Source organism: Primulina tabacum, chromosome 10, assembly GCF_025594145.1.
Source record: "Primulina tabacum isolate GXHZ01 chromosome 10, ASM2559414v2, whole genome shotgun sequence".
Lineage (NCBI taxonomy): Eukaryota > Viridiplantae > Streptophyta > Magnoliopsida > Lamiales > Gesneriaceae > Primulina > Primulina tabacum.
In genome coordinates, this window is record NC_134559.1 from 9,628,265 (window position 1) to 9,648,571 (window position 20,307).

The following is a 20,307-nucleotide window of genomic DNA, read 5'->3' on the forward strand; positions in this document are numbered from 1 at the left end:
TTAATGGGTACTTAAGAGTTAATTAAATAGATACATAATAGATAATGGGCTTTAAAATAACGATTAGAGGTTTTAAAAGCTAATTAAACCCAACAAGCTTAAAAGTAGGCCCATGAGTCCAAACGCACTCCCGAAAAATATTTCGTGTTGGAAAGGTTTTGAAAACATTAGCCGAAATCTCAAAACGTCCCCCGATTCGATAAAATTCGCATTATCATGCGGTTAAAAATACCCAATAAATCTCAATTATTGAAAAATACTTTTAAAACATCTTATATTAATTAATAAAAATTAATCGTGTAATAAAAATAATTTTCTTGAAAATTTTCCGGTCTCCGATCTTCGTTAGTGTGCGAAATGAAACTTAAAAATCATAGTGCGTGAACTTTTAAAGTTTCATGAATTAAATTCTATCGTACAATAATAATGCATAAAATGCATAAAAATAATTAAACACAATTTAATAAAATAAACATACATTTTATGCTTTAAAAGAATTTAATAATTTGCATGCATGTGGTTCACGTGAACTTTTCGATTTTTGGGACGTTACAATCTCCCCCCCTTAAATTGAATTTCGTCCCCGATATTCGCTTATCCTCGATAAACAAAAAGTTTAGACTCTTAATTCTAGAATCTCAATATTCCACGCTTCCGCTGCGCTACTCTGATAAAATAAATGTTAAACTATCATTACATTTCCACAATCCTAATAAACTCCACCTTCTAAATCCTCGTTTGCGAAACTCAACTTATAACGACCCATGGTGACCTAGTACTATTTTTCTATAACCTCGAATTTCAATCTTTATCAAACTTCCCAATATTAGAGATGGTAGTCCGAATTTTTATTGCGTCTTACTTTTCTTATACTATACCCATAATGTTTGTTGACTTATTACATTTGTATTTATGCAATTCGACCTAAGAAACCTTAGTACCAAAATTTACTGATCGACTTCTATCCTTGGTATTACACTTAGAAGTTAAATCTTACTTCAACCCCATAATAATATTAACCTAAGATCCTTGAATCAAATCTTGTCTTATGACACCAAACTTACGTCACTTAATTATTTAAGAATACATCCCAAATACTAAATTGTTGCAAATCTTAAATTTCGAGTAGTGATAATCCACAATACCCAAAATATACAATATCAATCTTCTACCTAAATAATAAAATCATTCTAGCACCAATTACATACTTAAACTATTATCTTCCCAATTGCAATATAGTCGAGGCCTAAGACCCTTGGACTTTCCTCGTTGGAACAAATGTCGCATTCTTACGTATCCTTAATGCTTAATTAATATTAGCATATAAAACTTAATAAGTTATCCCATGATAGCATTAGACTAACTTCAATAAATCAACTTCACTTATACCCATAGAATTCTAGAACTCCCACATCAAGATTTTTAGATTTCTTACTCGATAAAAATCTTAACATTCGTCCATTAGACCTAAATTGAATACAACTAATTCTATTTTTGTTTTTTGTTTTTATTTCACCCAAAATTTTCGTATGAACACATATCCCATAAATTTGAAATTCAAACTTACATAATCCAAATAGCTTTGGATAAAATAATTTCAATACACATATCCGCTTAGCCCCAAGTTTCTTAATGACTTTCAAATTCTCAAGACAAGGTGTCTACCTCATCTCTTACATGCGCCTATCAAATATCCTAACCATCAATCACATGCAACTTTCTAGAAAAATTAAATTCCAACAAAGATATAATTTTAACTCTTAAGATAATGATTAAAACTTATGCTACATCAAATATTAAGTCCCCAAAAATAATTTAACTTAATGTCTAATCTTGTAACTTGACTAAATGATCACTTTACCTTAAATTGTTATCACTCTAAATTCTTAATTTTTTCCATTGTCTTATTCCATTAGCATTTAGATTTTCAAGCCCAATATTGAATCATCCTACAATACCCTTGATTGTCATTCCTATTACATTATAACCCAGATATAACCAAGTTCTAATTATCTCTTCAAGCTCAAATCACCGAAAAGTCTTATCATTTAAATCATTCAATTCTCACTTACTGCTAAACAAATCCCCAAATTTATTAAAAATTACAAAATTAGTTCTTACTTTCCTCGAATATTATCCGAATTTGTCCTTAATCTCAAGAATCTAACAATTACCCATAAGTTCTTGGCGTTCCTAATCCCATTTTATAGGTTTCTCGTAACATAAAGTTCAATAATCTTAAGATTATTAGACCCAAGATCAATTCTCATAACCTCGAAAATTACTGATTTTACCCAAGTGTTCCTCAAAAGTTCGAATTTAATCCTCAAAATTTGCAATTGGTCCTTAAAATTCTCGAAGATTACAATTTTGTCCCTATAACTCCTCGAAATTTGCATTCTTTTCTCATAAAATTTTCGACTTGGCCTCATTAAACCTTAAAATTTTCAAAACTAAAAATTTAATGCCAAAGTTTGGTAAATTCGAAATAGTCCCTTAGAATTTTATTGTTGCACTTAGGTCCTCAAATTATTGGTTAATACAGTTAGGTCCTTAAAATTCTCAATCCATTCAATTCAATCCTTAGGTCCCACTAAGGCATGCATCCTAAATAAATTCTACGTTTTTATACTTCCAAAGATCGTCGTAGTTTTCGAATCATTAATCCTTATATGGATTCTTCAAAAATTAATTCAACTAGCAACCACGAACTATCAATAATTTCTTAGAAATTCTACAAGTCCCAAAAAAATTCATAATTTTCAAGATTAACTTATGACCCATAAGGAGTACATCAGTAATACTAACCTACAAATCAATATAGTCAAATCATTATCAACCTCTTCTAAAGCCCAATATTCAAATTCTTAGACACGTCCAATTCCAAACGTAACCAACATGCAATTTAATCTGTTTTTAAAACTGTAAATCCTTAAATCATAAAAACAGTTAAACATGTAACGTAGATTGTCATAAAGCGTAAATCATGTTAACATGCAGGTGATAAGAGTAAATGATTTAAAAATTTAAATCATAAAAGCTTACACACTTGAGGCTTGAAGACTGAGCTGCAGAAGCTGGCGGTGGCACAACCCTATAAAGGACCCTTGCTCTGATACCAACTGTATCGTCTCGCTCGTTTTAAAAAGTGCGGAAATATTTTTTTTTATAAAGCTCGCATTTAAAAATAACATTTAAAATAATCGAAATTATCTTACCGTAAAAATATCACAGTTTAAAATGACCAACATCAAACGTAAACATAAATGAGTAAAAATCGTAATAGAAAAATATAACATTTAAAAAAAATGATCTTAAATATTTGTCAGTAAAAATAGTGCAGTTTAAAATAACCCAACTCGTCTAAAATCATACGTAAACATAAACATATAAAATTCGTAAAATCATCAACGTATGAAAATATTCATCTCCTCTCAATCTCATAAATCGTAATGCGGAAAACATGTGGTTCTCGGGTCGTGTCACCTTACCAGGTCTGCCTACTCAGAGTTCGACACCTCCAGTCTCCTCATCATTAAGCTCACCTGCATCACACACGCCTAGTGAGTCTAAAGACTCAACACACCTGCACCATTAATAACAAGTACATATATCTAGCACACAGCAGTGAAAAATATCATACTCAACATATCTTTCATGAACTTAAAATCATAATGTAAACGTGTTGTGTAAAATCATGTCATGTCAAAGCATGTCATCTCATATCATCATATACGTAAACATATCTTTCATGAACTTTAAAAGCATGAACATCAACGTCTCATGTAAAATCATGTCTGTGTCAAAGCATGTCATCTCATATCATCGTATAAGTAAACATTTTCTTTTTTATTGAATTCAGTTCATTAGCTGTGACTTTCGTATCATGTCATCATGTCAGTCGATGGATCCATCTATGTGTAACCACAGTACTGGGCGGCGGGGACACCAGCGACACTCTCACCCGTCAACTGGGCCTTGGTTTATCATATCATGTCAATGGAAATACGATCGTCGGGCTCCCTCTGGGGCCTTCTCCCGTAAACGGGCTCCCTCTGGGGCCTTTTCCCTCACGATATCTCCAATCATATCATCATGTCATCGTGTCATCGTATTAGTCACAACTAAATCACTTCCTTCAAAACGTGTCATCATATTCATCACTTAATAAAATAATGCATATACGTAATTTTTCTTTTAAACCAAGCATGCACCGTATTTATTATAATTGCGTAAAAATCGTAAACATGATGCATAAACATTTAAAACATGATAAAATGTGCTTAGGGCGCTGCCAGGACCAACATCTCATCCCGGGTGCAAAATGACCATTATGCCCCTGTAAACCCAAAAATTACTGTTTTCTCCCTAGATGTAAAATTTCACGCTTTGACATTTTCTTAATTCAATTGACTCTAACATGTCCCAAATAATTATTTAAGCCTACATGAACTTTCCTATATTTTTTATTTTGCTTAAATCGATGACTTATAAATTAATCTTTAACTATCACATATTAATACGTTGTAATCTCGAATTAAACCAAACCTTATCATAAAATTCACAAATTAAAAACTTAGACTTCTAATAATTATTTGAACTTAAATAAAATTTTTCATAATTTTATTAAGCATAAATCTAAGCGTTTCAATTTAATTTTTTAATTAACGTTTCGTGCGGCGACTAAATCCCGGATAAATCTAAAACTCATTATTTTGATCCAAAACTTACCAAACTCTTAAAAATATCCCAAAACATATTTAAAAGCATCCCTAGACGTAAACTCGAGCCTATTTCATAACTTAACCAAATTGTTTTAAAACATGGACCGGGGTCCCGGTTTTAACTCGAATCGACTCGAAACTCAACCAAATTTTTTCCCAACTTTCACCACACCTAATACACTCATTTACAGCCTTAAAATCATCCAAACCAACCCTCTAAACCTTTGAATATGACCCTGGACAGTGGCTGGAAAAAAAATCAGCAACTCTCATTGGAAACTCCTAGGCAAATAAGCTTGAATCTCTTGGTCCCAACTACCGAGCGAACATTTACTGCATCTAAACACTCTTTCTGGACTCAAGACCGAACTCCCCAAGACCTCCTGGACCATCCCTAGCCGCCCTACTGATCATGGAACCTGCCCACGCAAAGCACTCGATGAACCTCTCCAAAGCAAGTTACCCGAGTCCCCTCACCAAAGCTCCTTCGATTTGCTTAAGGAACAAGACCAGCCGTGCTCAGCCCCTCCCCAGCCCTTCCACTGATCCAAGAGAGTCGAATTCAAGGGCTGGTGTCGAGCCATGCACAGCTACTAACCCAAAACTCTCGATCTACTCGACATCCTTCAAAGAACCACCGATCCCACATATAACTCTCACTCCCTCGGCCATCAGTGACTCCAGCAGCTGTACCACCTGATTCCTTGACATAAAATATCCTAAACGACGGCACCAGCAGCCCCTTTACACCATAGTAACAAAAACGTGAGATGTATGCAACAACATACGGTTTTCGTGCCAAACCAAGAGTATAAAAACTTTGCTATACCAATACTGAAAAATGCATAAACATATCACACATGACAACACATATATGACGTGAATGATGCATAAAAGAAGATACATGGCGTGCCTTAACGATTGAAGAACAAGAACGATGCAATGGAGACCCGGGATGATTTTTCCTTTGAAGAAATGGTGAGACCGATGAAGCCTTGAGGTTGCTGGTGAGGAAACTGATGGGAAAGGATCTAAGGGGTTGGTGTCGGCTGATTCAATTATTGGAGTGGGGTAGGTTTAGTTTAATGGGTACTTAAGAGTTAATTAAATAGATACATAATAGATAATGGGCTTTAAAATAACGATTAGAGGTTTTAAAAGCTAATTAAACCCAACAAGCTTAAAAGTAGGCCCATTAAGTCCAAACGCACTCCCGAAAAATATTTCGTGTTGGAAATGTTTTGAAAACATTAGCCGAAACCTCAAAACGTCCCCCGATTCGATAAATTCGCGTACCGTTAAAAATAAAAATCATGCGGTTAAAAATACCCAATAAATCTCAATTATTGAAAAATACTTTTAAAACATCTTATATTAATTAATAAAAATTAATCGTGTAATAAAAATAATTTTCTTGAAAATTTCCCGGTCTCCGATCCTCGTTAGTGCGCGAAATGAAACTTAAAAATCATAGTGCATGAACTTTTAAAGTTTCATGAATTAAATTCTATCGTACAATAATAATGCATAAAATGCATAAAAATAATTAAACACAATTTAATAAAATAAACATACATTTTATGCTTTAAAAGAATTTAATAAAATACCAAAGAAATTTAATAATTTGCATGCATGTGGTTCACGTGAACTTTTCGATTTTTGGGACGTTACACTTCTTGTTTGTGGCATGGTAGACTTGGACACATTAATTATGATACAATTCGTAGACTAATTAACATGAAAATCATTCTTGCATTCCAAATTGATAAACAACACAAATGTGAAACTTGTGTTGAGGCAAAACTAATGAGATCATCTTTTTGAATAGTTGAAAGAAATAGTGAAACACATGATCTGATTCACAGTTATATAAGTGATTTAAAAGGTGTGAAAACACGTGGTGGAAATAAATACTTTATTACTTTTGTTGACAATAGCACAAAATTTTGTTATGACTATCTTCTTGAAAGTAAAGATGAAGCAATTGAGAAATTTTTCTAATATAAGAGTGAAGTAACCAACTTAGTAAGAAAATTAAGGTGCTAAGAAGTGATCATGGAGGTGAATATGAATCATCATTTTCTAAGTTTTGTGTTCAACACGGTATAAAACATGAAAGAACTGCACCTTATTCTCCTCAGCAAAATCCTTATTCTCCTCAGCAAAATGGCTTTCCAAAGAGAAAGAATCACACTTTGAAAGAAATGATGAATGCGTTTTTATTGAGTTTTGGTTTACCACAGAACATGTAGGGGAAACTGTTCTAATAGCAAATTATCTTTTAAATAAGGTGCCTCAAAAGAATAAAGATAAAAGTCTATACCGGTTATGGAAAAATAGAAGACTTTCCTACCAATATTTACAAGTGTGGGGGTGTCTTGCCAAGGTAGCAGTACCCAATACGAAGAAAGTAAATATAAGACCAAAAACTATTGATTGTATTTTCATTGGATATGCTCAAAACAGTAGCGCTTATTGTTTTCTTGCACATGAATCTCAAATACCTAAGACTACAAACAAAAAATATTTTAGGACCGGTCTTCCAAGAACGTTAGTGTAACCACTCCGAAAACGTGTAGCTGCAAAAGCGGTTCTTCAAAACCGTTGTTAAAATGTGAGAATTGTAGGAGCAATTAGAAAACCGCTGTAACTAAGCACTCTTTCATCGGTTATCCAAAATCGCGCTTAACGTCATGAAAATTGACAGCAAAATCAATCTTATGTAGCAGCGGTTTATTAGACGGTGGAAGCGGTCCACAAAACCGCTGCTAAAATTCACATATATTATAATAGTGTTTTCCTGATTGATGTTCAGATCCAAAAAAATTCCCAATTTTTAACCCTACGCCTCCATATATATACACGCAATCGATCGTGAATCCTTCTTCAATTCTTGCTCCTTAAAAATCCAACCTTCCGAGATCCTTCTAGATATAATAACAATCAAACTTCCGCTCTGTTCCTGTCGGAAATTAACTCACTTGTACAGGTAATACTCGTGGAATCCATCTTCTAATTTCATTAAAAATCGTTTTACAGATGTGATTCTCTGTTTTGTTTTCGAAGATATGATTCGTTATTTTATATTAAGGTACTCGGATACATGCTTGGTCCGATCAATGTCTATGAAAACATTCGATCACTCTTTTGCACTCTTAGTTGGACAATTTAAGATAATTGAATCAATCTTTAGATATGACAATGGAGAGCATAATGTACTGAAGGATCGAGTGTGCTAGTGCGCATTTCGAACACTATATTCTCCAATGAGCTGCAATAGCTCGTGTTCTAAGATTATTAACACCGATGAATTAAATCGAGTTTGGTTAAAACCAAGCAAAAGAGAATCTCGAAGTATTCCTTCGTGAATAAAACTGTTATATTAAAAAACGTTTTAACTTATGTAAACTGAATAACCGAAAAAGGATAGATTAATTTTTGCATTCATCAGTTCAGTTATGGTGACAACTAAACTGACGGATACTATAACTGATCCAAACAGTTTGAAAACAATAGATAATCAGTTAAATGAACAAGATATGTTTATGGATGTTCGGAGACTTCAAATGCTCCTACGTCACCCCTTCTACCGCCTCGGGTAGGATCCACTAGAAAACTTTGATTTATACAACTCTTTGTACAAACCCACTCAGCTAGGACTTACACTACTGCCTAAACTGAACTCCTAGCTACGATTGAAGGCAACACCTTCCAGCCAACACTTCTTTAACGTCTATGTGTCAAAGACTACATGCACAAGTTTAACGTCTTTGTGCAAGACTGTATATGAGTGGTTGAGAGAATTTGTGTGTAAGAACTGAACAAGGATGTTCTCACACACTGAGGGAAAATGGCTTTTAAACTAAGCAAATAACACGTTTAATTGTCCCTCTGGGCTGAATGCTTCTGAAAGCAGATTTGCAATGTCCGTGTCCTTTCTTTTCTCTCTTGAAGAAGCTTTTTGTATTGTATCTCGTTCTTTTTCTTCAGCTTCTTCTTGTTGTATATTTTTTTTGAGTCTTCACTGATCTTCTCTTTATATAGGTGGGAAAACTGAACGTACAGTGAGACTCATTTATTATATTTGTTGCATCTTGAATTTGTTTCTTGGAATTTTTGTCTCGAATTTTTGACTGTTCTTCTGAAACGTTTTGTCTTTAATGCTCTGATGTAACGTCCATTATTGTCCTTTGACTGGATAATAGCTTTATACCTTTACGTACAGATGGACTCCACTGAAAGAGTTTGTCTTCATCCATAACTGAAAGATTCTGACTAATGCTTCGAACTGGTCAGCTGAACTGATTTCAGCTGGGCTGGTGAAATCAGTTGACTCGTCAGTTGAACTGATTTAACTCTTGTTCAGTTGAACTGATCAGTTGGGTTTTTTCATCAGTTGAACACTCCTTCGGCTGGCCAGGCTTCTGAGGTTCTCCTGTTGAACCACCTATCAACTGGACAATCAGCTGGACTGCTCAATTGACGTAACAGTCAGACTGATTCAGTTTGTGCGATCAGTTAGGTCTTCAACTTGCTATGTAAACAGCTCGTGAGTGATCCTAGATGCTGCACACTAAGGTAGATTATTAGTAACATAATTAACAAGTTTTGTTATCATCAAAATCAAGATTGCGAACTTGAAAAGTTCCAACATGTACCAATTTATTTAAGATCACAATTGTGGCAATCTACGTGGGCTTTTACAACTAGTAATTAAATTCCAAGTTGATGATGATCATCACAATTGCTTTTGCCTTGATGGGTCTCCTATTTAAGATTCTGTCGACTTTGAATTCGTAAGGATTAAATCATTTTCTTGTTGCCTTGCTGCTTAGGAGTGCATGTTATTTTTCTAATTGAATTAGCATAACATAATCAATAGTTTTCTCAAAGTATCAAAATTATGTTATTTTGAAAAAAGATGTTCTTTAATTCTTTTTAAAATAATTTAAGAGATGTCAAAATTTTTTTTATTTTTTCTCACGACTGCAAGTTAATCCTTAATTAATAGTTTCCAAGTTTCTGAAATTCTACGTAGAAAATCAGTTAATTTTTTTAGGCTGGGAATTCTAATTTATAGAACATATATAGTAGAATGCATATGTTTTACCTACAAATTTTAGTAAATCTCAAACATATTTAATAAAGGAGAAATAGATTTTTGTGGACAATGTTGGGGAAAATTTCTTTAGTTTAGAAACATAGAATATGAGAGTGTAGTAGAATTATATTGGAATTCGATAAAGTTTAAAAATTATTGTAATCGGTTAGTATAGTGTAGATATTTAAAATTCCATGTATGATTTTGTTTTATTATATCATTTAATGTTTGAAGCATTCATTATTACATACACGTATTTGAATTAGCAAAAATAATTTAATATTTTTGAATGGAGAAGGCTTGGATGGACTATCCCCACGATGGTCTTCGGGTGAGAGTTTTGCACTTTTTACGTTACACATTTGATGGCACAAATGACGAAGCCACAAAGCCATGTCCTTGTCGCAAATGCATAAACTCATTGAAACATGATCATCAGACAGTACATGAACATATGTTGATAAATAGTATTTTACGAGATTATCGTATTTGGAGTTTTCATGGAGAAAAACTTATCATACAATCTCAAGATAGAGTAAGAAACGATCTTTCGGCTTCTTCTAAGGAGGTTTCTGCTATGACTAATCATGAACTTATGGGTTTCAGATGGAATTCTGAGGCATCCAGCTGATTCACAAGCATGGAAGACCTTTGATGAATGACATCATGACTTTGCATCTGATGTTCAAAATGTAAGATTGGGACTCGCTGCTGATGGCTTTAATACTTTTAAAAATCAAAGTGTGTCACATAGTACTTGGCCCATTGTCTTGATGCCTTACAATTTACCATCTTGGGAGTCTATAACCTCATTCAATTATTTTATCCACATTAATTCCAGGCCCAAAAGCACCTCGAAATGATATTTATGTGTACTTACACCCTTTATTGGTTGCATCGAAAGATTTGTGGGAAAATGGGATGCCGACATATGATGCTTGCAACAAACAAATGTTTCAAATGCACGCTGCATTACTTTGGACAGTTAGTGACTTTCCAGGTTTGGGATGTTTGTATGGATGGAACACATATGCAAAAAATGCATGTCCAACATGTGCAGATAAGACAGATGCATTGTACTTGAAGAATGGCAAGAAGTGTTCAGTCAGAGGGCATCGTCGCTTCTTATCTCCAGATGCAGAAATTCGAACAATGGCGAGTTATGGCAAGCCAGAGCTACGTGAGTTAGATATGTCTCCGTTGTATGGATCTGATGTCCTTAAAATGACTAAACAAAAATGTCTTGTATGGTAAGAGTATGCATCGAAGCCAACTGTACGAATAAAACCTACTCGTATTGAATTATTAAAATTAAGTTGTCGAAGTAAAAAGAAAGGAGGTGCCCCTATTGATGATGAAGCTATAGGACATGATGTAAGAATTTTGTTTCACTTTTTTAAAATGACTTTTCAATATTTTTTTATTTTATTGAAAATTTTGTGTCAGGCTTTGTTGAATGAGGCTATGAAGCGCCATCTCCAAGACATTCCAGAGGGAACAGATCCAAGACAAGTGCATGAGCAAGCATTTCGGTAATGCGCATTTTTTATTTTTCTAAAGTTATGAATTTTATGATACTAATTATTTTTTATGCAGCGAGGTGTTCGGGCCTGAGCATTCTAGGCGAGTTTGATGTTTAGGAGCTGGTGCATTGCCAAGCCAAGTTTTTCCAGAGCAATATAAGCGTAGCCATTTCCAAGGATATGACACTGCTTCGGATGTCACAAAAAATTTCAAGGAAATGGAAGAAAAAATAAAGGATATGGATGCCAATAAGGCAGCGCGAGAAGCACAATGGAAGGGAGAAATAGAGGCAAAAGAAGCAGAGAGAGAAGCACGACAACATGCAGAAATGGAAGCACGTGAAGCACAGAGGCAATCTGAGATGGAACAATCGATGAGGCAGATGTAGGAACAATAATTACAAAATTTTACCCATATCATGCAAAGTATGATGGTCGAACTGCTGGGGATCTCGTGGTAGATGTTATGTCAGAAATCATGCAACAATATATGAGTTTTCGTTCAAATGCTCAAGAAAGTATCTGTAGATCTTCTCCATGAAAGAAACCGAATAGTAGCAATTAGAATTTTGGAAAATGATATTTGGATTTATGTTAGGGTTGGAGATAAATAATATTTTTTAGTTGACTGATATGTTATTTTGGTTGATAATAATTTCGTAAGGATTATATATTGATTTTTTTTATGATGAAATGTCATTGTTTATTTCATCTATTTAAATTATTAAGTTATGCAATGATTTCTTTTAGAAGGAAATACAATTTTTTTAATAAAAAAAATCTATTTGCGATGTCGAGTGGATTGGATGAAAAATCAAAAGTATTGATTATAAAATTTTTGGAATATAAAATAATCAATTGTTGAATTGAAAGCTAATGCAGTGGTCGATTGGTTAGGACTCATGATTTGTAGGAGCTGATGTTTAACCATTCTTAAATTACAACATTTAAGTGTGGTCACAAAACTGCTTCGGAATACGACTTTTAAGAACATTTACAAAACCGCTTCTCATGCACACATGTAGAAGCAGCGAAGAGAAGCTCTCTTGCAGCCCACATTTAGGAGTAGTTAATATCAGCTCTGAATACCTGCAAACAAAAGTTGTTTCGTAAACGCTCCTAGGTTTCACCTTCAGCCTCGGCGTAAAAACTGTGGTCATATCCATGTCTCACACTCGGTTGGCAACCGATTCAACATCCTCACTTGCAAGATCGGTTCATGCTCATGCCTGATATGAAGAATTCAGATCGGTTTACTTAAACTCTCCAGCCGAGCATATATGACTGCGGTTTCTAACCGGGGCAAAACTAAACTTTTAGAGTGGTGATGATAAGATTTACCACCGCTTTGTTCTTCCGCTCTAATTGTCCCTAGAAACGGTGGCAACAAGTGCGCTTGGGAAATCGTTGCCATATTTGTAGGAACGGAGGAAATCCGTACCTACAGTTCAATTAAACCGCTCTGATAGATTTTTTTTTTGTAGTGTAATATTCACAAGAATACGATAATGGAATCAAGAAATGCTTCGTTCTTTGAACACATGTTTCCATGAAAATTTAAGGAAAAACCAAGTTTTTCCAAAATATCATATGAGGAAATTGAAAAAAAAAAAGAGCTTGATCAACATATTAAACCTAGACGTAGCAAGAGAGCTATGACTGAGAAATCATTTGGTTCGGATTTCATCATTTTTATGATGGAAAGTGAACCTCAAAGCATCAAGGAAGCAATGAGTTCATCTAAGGGACCTCTATTGAAAGAGGCTATCAATTCCGAAATGGAATCCATTTTACAAAACCATACATGGGAATTAGTGAATATTCCTCCGGGAAGTAAGCCACTAGGCTGTAAATGGATTTTCAAAAGAAAAATGAAATCAGATGGAACCATGGATAAGTATATAGCTAGATTGATAATCAAATATTACCATCAACTTGAAGGGCTTGATTACTTTGACACATATTCTCCTCTATCGAGAATAACCTCTATTCGTGTGATACTCGCGATTGTCGCCTTGCGAAATCTTGAAGTACACCAAATGGATGTAAAGACAGCTTTTTTTAAATGGAGATTTAGAAGAGGAAATTTAAATGGAATAACATGAGGGATTTTATGCGACTGTGCAAGAAAATAAGGTTTGTAAACTAGTGAAATCTCTATAGAGCATAAAACAAGCACCAAAGCAATGACACGAAAAATTTGATAAAGACATGATAGAAAGTTGATTTAAATTCAGTGAATGTGACAAATGTGTATGCATAAAAAATATTGAAAATGGATATGTCATTTTATGTCTTTACGTAGATGACATACTTATCATTGGTAGTAATGATGATCTAATCCACCAAGAAGTTATTGAACTCAAGATTTGACATGAAAAATTTGGGCTTAGCCGATGTAATCCTTGGAATTAAAATTCATAAAACATCAGAAAGGCTAGTTCTAATTCGACCACATTATGTTGACAAAATACTTGAGAAATTCAATAAGGATGACTCTGCATTGGATAGAACCCCGATATATACCAGTCAGCATCTATAAAAGAATCAAGGTGAGAGTATGTCTCAATTAGAACACTCTTGATTCATTAAAAGTCTGATGTACTTGATGAGTTGTAAAGACCAGACATAGCCTATGCAGTAAGAAAATTGAATTATATTCACGAGTAATCCAGGAATTGAACACTAGAAAGCAATTATCATATTGCTAAGATACTTAAGGTACACACGTGATCATGGGCTGCACTATACCAGATATCTGCTGTTATTGAATGATACAGTGATGCAAATTGGATATCTAATATGAAAGACTCAAAATATACAAGTGGATTTGTATTCAATTTAGGAGGTGCAGAAATTACGTGGAAATCTTCTAAACAAACTATAACTGTCAGATCCACGATGGAATCCGAGTTTATAGCTCTCGAAAAATGTGCTGAAGAGGCTGAATGGCTCCGTCAATTCTTAGAAGATGTTCTAGGATGGGCAAAACCTATGCTGGCTATATGTATACATTGTGATAACCAATCTGCAATTGGAAATGCACAAAACAATATGTATAATGGTAAGTCTAGACATATACGTCGTAGACACAATACCAATAACAGCTACTCTCAACTGGAGTTATCTCTCTTGATTACCTAAAGTCAAAGGATAATGTAGCGGATCTGCTAACCAAAGGATTGAACAGATAGTTGGTTGCGAAGTAGTCAAAGGGAATGGGGCTTAAGCCTATAAAATAAATTGGTGCGAAGAAAAACCCAACCTACGTTGACTAGACACAAAAAATAGGTTCAATGAGACAATCTAATTGCACTAATTTGGAAAATCACTGTGGGGGTTATCCCTAGTCCTTTCCTATTATGAAACAATGAATGTTGAGGATAAGCTTACGACTTTTAATGATTCTGATGAGAAGCAATATAGAATCACCTATGTGAGAGAGAAGTGGGGCCGCTTCGAAGGAATTGCAGGGCTCAATTCTAGACCCTCTTGCAGAACCAGGAATGTGTTAAAAACAACGGTTTTATAAAATCACCTAGCGTTTTTTGGGGGGTCAAAGACAACGATTTTAAAGAAAATGCTCAATAACAAAGGTTTTCACTAAAACCGTTGTAAAAAAGTAAAAGACAATAGTTTTTTTGTAAAACCGTTTTAAGTGTTGTGTATTCAGTATTTTCTTGTAGTGACACAAACGGCTGTACAGTTCAAAGACGTCACGTCTACTGTCAACCAGTGAATTAATATGCTTTAACAAAGGAAAGTTCAAAGGATAACACTTACCTATCCTATGCAAGACTCAACTATTAAACTTTATCAGAAAATCTTTTCGTATAACTTTCTATTTCCATTCATGTGCGGGATTATTGGATTAAATGTATTGGGTTGTGAGGTTTATGGGATTTCCATGTGAGCGATTGGAAATTTGGGAAGGTGAGTTTGTCGTACATCGGAAAAACAATGTGATATAGATGAGTTTATAATGTATTACACTTTATGGAAGTGTAACAATGATTGGTTAAGAGGTTATCTCTCGCGCACGCCGGTGCAGGGAGGGCGCAAATCATGGGCCCGATTTGAACTGAAAAAGGCTTGATTTGTGTGCGAATGTACGAGCACAACCTGGGTATGTTGAATGCCGGACCGACAAAAATTGCCTAGCTAGTCTATGCCACTTTTTGCAATTTTTTTCCGGAAGAGACCTTTCACATGCCCTTGAGAACTTTAACATGGCCTGACTGTTGGTGTTTTGGCTGTCCTATTGATGGCAACCTTTGATGCTTCGGCTGTCTCTTGGTGGCAACCTTTGGCCTTTCGTACGTCTGCTATCAGCATGTAAAAATAAGAGATGTGCCAAGGCTATAAGACACCGAAATCCACTTTCTCTCACATCTGTGCATTTTGCTCATGCTTGCTTGCTGCGTTTCTGTTCCTCTTTTCCTGCATTCTCTACTGATAAAGTTCAGGTACTATCTCGTTTGCCAGCGTAGTGATTTGTGCAACATCACTGTGGGTTTGTCTGTTGTATCCTGCGAAACAGACGTCTGTTGTAACCTCGAAGCACATATAGGAGGGGTATGAATCTGTTTTAAAGAAACTGTACATGCTACAGGCATCGGTTTGGATTTGTTTTTCCTTACGGTACTCATATTGTAAACAGTACACCTCTTTCGGTTACTACTTCTTCTTCACGAGTTTATTTCTACGCTACTGTTATTAGCATTTTCGCTAACAAGTTGTTCAGTCAAAAGTAATATCAGGTAACAACTACTAAAACAATATGAAGCGTAAAAAGGATCCTTGTGACTTTAGTAAATAACATGAACAGACAAATAATGTACTTCTCCATTTTTCAAACTAAAAGTAAAATAAGGCTGGTTTAGTCATCATTCACAATTTTAGTGCTTGATTTCAGAGCTTGGATGACATAATATTCTATGCAGAACTAGTATGATGACAGTTTGATTTGTTTATTTGAATAACAGTTAATGGAGAATGTTCATAGGAAGAAACACGATCTATAGAGTCTTATATATGGAAGCTAATGATTAAAAAGCTAGTTAAAGTCCAATTATTCTTTAATCTCAAGTTTCACCGGCTCCTATGACATGACTTTTGGTCATTCACAGAGTCGTGATGGATTTGTTTTGGGAGAAGGTGCTGATGTATTGCTTCTGGAGGAACTTGAACATGTTAAGGATTCTAAAACTCCATTTGGTTCAAAAGTTCTTAGGTTTGTCGACAAAGCACATGGTTTTCCTGTTTTAGCTACTTTTTTTCCCTTCGAAATAACATTTAATATCATCTTTCCGTGGATTTGCATAATAGAGGTGCAACAATCTATGCGGAGTTCGTTGGTTGAAGCTTTACTTCCGATGCTTATCACACGATAGAGACTCATCCAAAAATGCATTCCTTGTTTTTTGATAGCCTAGAAATTTATGAATGCAGTGCGAGAAGTCGGGAATCTCAATGCACGTGGCCGCTTATGTTTATTTCAAAAGGGTGTGTGATAAAGGGAGTGACATGAAAGCCTCAGTTGCTAAATTTTTTTTTGCCGTTTCTGACTCTCAAATATCCGGAAAACTGAATATTCCGCGAACACGAGTAGAATTTAGCCGCTTCCCCCTTTCCTTTTCCATGCCAATGGCAAAAGATATAATGATCGTCCACATGGGCAAACAACATATGATCAGATTGGGGAGAATAAAATGTTCATTCAGTCTGCATGAATGTTGCAAAAATCTTTGACAGATGGTTATTGTTTCCAACTTGGTAACTGATATTTATATGTTTCTAACACCAGCTACAAGCCTACAACGACAGAAATTGTGCTTTCATAACTTTCTATCTATTGATTTGCTGACGACTGTTGAGGCCCTGAGGATATCCCTCGATTGTTTATGCATTGATTCATTCAAAAGCATGTACCATTTTTTCCCCTTAATTACGCAACTAATTCGGCTTCTATGCAGTTGAAAGTGAACTCCACGTAATCTATGATACGGAACCTACTTGAGGCATCAGGTGCTGCGGAAGCTGTTGCAACTGTACAGGTACCTTGCATCACATGATCATTTCTACAAGTTGCGAAGCAATTTTAGCGAATTTTTTAATAGCTTACATGAATTTGGAGTGGGAGCGAGGGTCTTGATTCCCTGGTTGTCATTTATTAATGGTGCATGTAAATGTGATTGACTGATTTACTATGTTTGAAGAAATAATTCAATATTACAATAAATATAGATCTTTTGTTAGGCGATTCAAAGCGGCTGGGTTCATCCAAATCTCAATCTTGAAAATCCAGATGAAGGCGTGTTGAGTCCCCTCCCACCCCTCAACGAGCAATGAATTACTGTCTTGTGTAGCATGTTGTTGTCATCTGAATTGAAGATCCTTAACTTGTTTGCTACAAATACTTCTTATCTATCATTACATCAATGCTAGTTTCAGTTAGCAGCTAGGACACCTCCCAGACATATAACAACAGAGAAGTTGGGATTCGATTGCATTTGTTGAATTGTGCATGTAAAATCATGCACAAAAATCGGTATCCTATGCTCTAAAATTTCTTGCTTTTGAATTGGAGTGAGCCGAGAAGGCACTTGTTTTGGTCTGTTTGTAGCATGAGCGAACATAGGATTTTTCATTGACCAAGAAAGCACTTGCAATAGTGTTTTCAGTTGGACCATTATGTATTTTGTAAGAAAATAACGTCGTTTACTGATATAGGATCCAAACATGCTGATCGGACCAACGAGTGATGGACTGAACATCAAAGTGGTGTTGTCTAATTCATTCGGGTTTGCCGGCCGCAACTCTTCAATTTTACTTGCTCCATACCTGTAATGTTTCGGTTCTTGAGTTGAGAAATAACAATGCAGAGGTATGCAATGGTGTATATGTTAGTGCTTGATATATAATGGAGCATAGGAAAGATACTCGTGACATTTTTTCTAGAAATTTGAACTGGTGGAGCTCGAACCAAGCCTTGTACATATTTATGGGGCTCAAGCTCAGTAACCAAAACTTCGCCTCAAGTTTTTGTTTTATGGGAATTGTTGCATGTAGTTTCTCATACCGGCACCATAGAGTGTGCTTGCACGCTCGGTGTAGCATAAAATTTATCGTAGATTGTACATAACTATGGGCTGAGGCCATGAGACTATTGCTTTCTTTCATTAAAAGTGGTAAAGAGTCTTGTAGAAGAAACGTCTAACGTGCATTTGGTAATTTTCAATCACTATTTGCAAATGTTATTAGAAAAAGAAAACATTTGCCTGCTTATATAGATAGCTACATACATTATAATGCACAAGTTGATAATTTGAGTGCACTGATCCAAGATGCAATTGAAGCACAGGAGTAAAAATGAATCTTTTCTAGGTAAAAATAACACATTTCAAGGAATGTTCACCCAAATACAGGAGAAAGATAAACAGGCCCTAACCCCGCCAAGAAATACATTAATTGATCATTTGCCGTGCGAATTTGATAGTTCAAAACTTCAAATAATTATATTTAGTATCTATGTCCTGTTATCTATTTAGAAGGAATATTTTTACCTTTGATATCAATTTAGTAACTTATTTATAAGTTAACTATTTAATCAAAGAGTTATTGTAGATTTATTTCATGAGACGGTTTTACGACGTGTTACATATCCGTGGTGAAAAATAATATTTTTATATTCATGATTGATGTCGGATCTAACAAAATCACTTTTGAAATGGTCCTATAACAATTTTGTGTTGATGAAATTACATAGATCAACTTGATTACATAAATAAATTGAGTTATTTATTAAAACAATATGTAAACTTATTATCAAATTATAATAAAAAATTATAAAATAACTATTAAGAAACGTGATACGAAATTTGTACACTAATATATATATCAAAATATCACGTTGATATTATAAAACCTTATAACAGAAACATTAACACACTAGAGTTCCAGATTCCGTACATAATATATAGTTGCTCTATCTTCCGACGATATTTTAAGGAGCAGAGTAGTTTCACCGGCGATTATCGTCGAGAAGGTTGATGAGATACAGTGCATTACTGGTAACTCTGGCCACGTTGGTCATGCTCCGCCGCACGTCGGAGCGTACATGTCCGTTGATATCCTTGAATCCGTCGAGGCAAGTTTCCTCGTTGCTCAACGCGGCGCTGACCCACGTCTCCGCATTGCTCATCTGCCACCGGAAATCTCCGCCGCGGCGGAGGTTCTTCAGGGCCGATAGCGTCTTGCTCAGCTCGTCCACGGAGTCCCCCATCTGCTCCACGCAGTCGTTGAGGGCTCCACGCTCTCTTCTCGCGATGCCCTTCAGGTTAGAGAGGAAATCAGAGGCCTTTCGCACGCGGGCGATGCTCACCCTCACCGCCGCCAGAGCGAGGTCGCGGGGGGTGCTGGCGGAGCCGCCGTAGGAGGAGAGGGTCCGCAGGCAGATGTCGGGGTAGCTGGCGTGGACGCAGGAGGAGCGGACTAGGTCGTTTTTGTCTGCTTGGGTTGTCTGAAGTAGCGGTGAGAGGAGGAGGAGGAGGAGGAGGATGGAGAATGAGAGATCGAGGGTTGTTGCCATGTTGGGCTGAAGGTTTCAGTAGACAATGCCACTGTTGGCGGACGGCGGTAGCCACGGCGGTTCAGAGATTCTTATGGTAGTTGAAGAGTTTGGACCTTTGTTCTTCGGTAGGAAGGTTAGGCTTCATTTTATATTTCTAATTCATGACAATAAAATTAAATATTTTTTCAAAAACTAAAATCAAATATCTCAATTTTATATATATTTTAAATTATTTAACAAATGAGAAAATTGTAACTTTGTTCACGTATATTTTTTTCCATGGTTACAGTTTTTATATAATCAAATTTTAATCTTAGTACGCTAGTTTTTTTTTTAACAATAGTTTTTTTACATGAAGTAACACTAATATGACACTGAGGTATATAA

General features: G+C 35.3%; 1 protein-coding gene and 1 long non-coding RNA gene across 3 annotated transcripts; one reads left to right on the plus strand and one right to left on the minus strand.

Annotated features, from left to right (window-relative positions):
- The first annotated feature begins 7,266 nt into the window (after positions 1-7,266).
- On the plus strand, positions 7,267-12,230 carry LOC142506188 (uncharacterized). 2 transcript variants are annotated; one of them, XR_012804534.1, is made up of 5 exons: positions 7,267-7,713; positions 10,432-10,517; positions 10,667-11,199; positions 11,272-11,357; positions 11,422-12,230. It is a non-coding gene; the product is annotated as an uncharacterized LOC142506188 (long non-coding RNA). The 2 variants fall into 2 exon arrangements; XR_012804533.1 differs by having other exon boundaries at positions 10,667-11,357.
- Positions 12,231-19,243: 7,013 nt separating this feature from the next.
- On the minus strand, positions 19,244-20,052 carry LOC142506091 (pectinesterase inhibitor 3-like). The gene has a single exon (XM_075619238.1). The coding sequence runs from the start codon at positions 19,936-19,938 to the stop codon at positions 19,372-19,374; it is 567 nt and encodes a 188-aa protein (XP_075475353.1). The 5' UTR covers positions 19,939-20,052; the 3' UTR covers positions 19,244-19,371.
- Between the last annotated feature and the right edge of the window lie 255 nt (positions 20,053-20,307).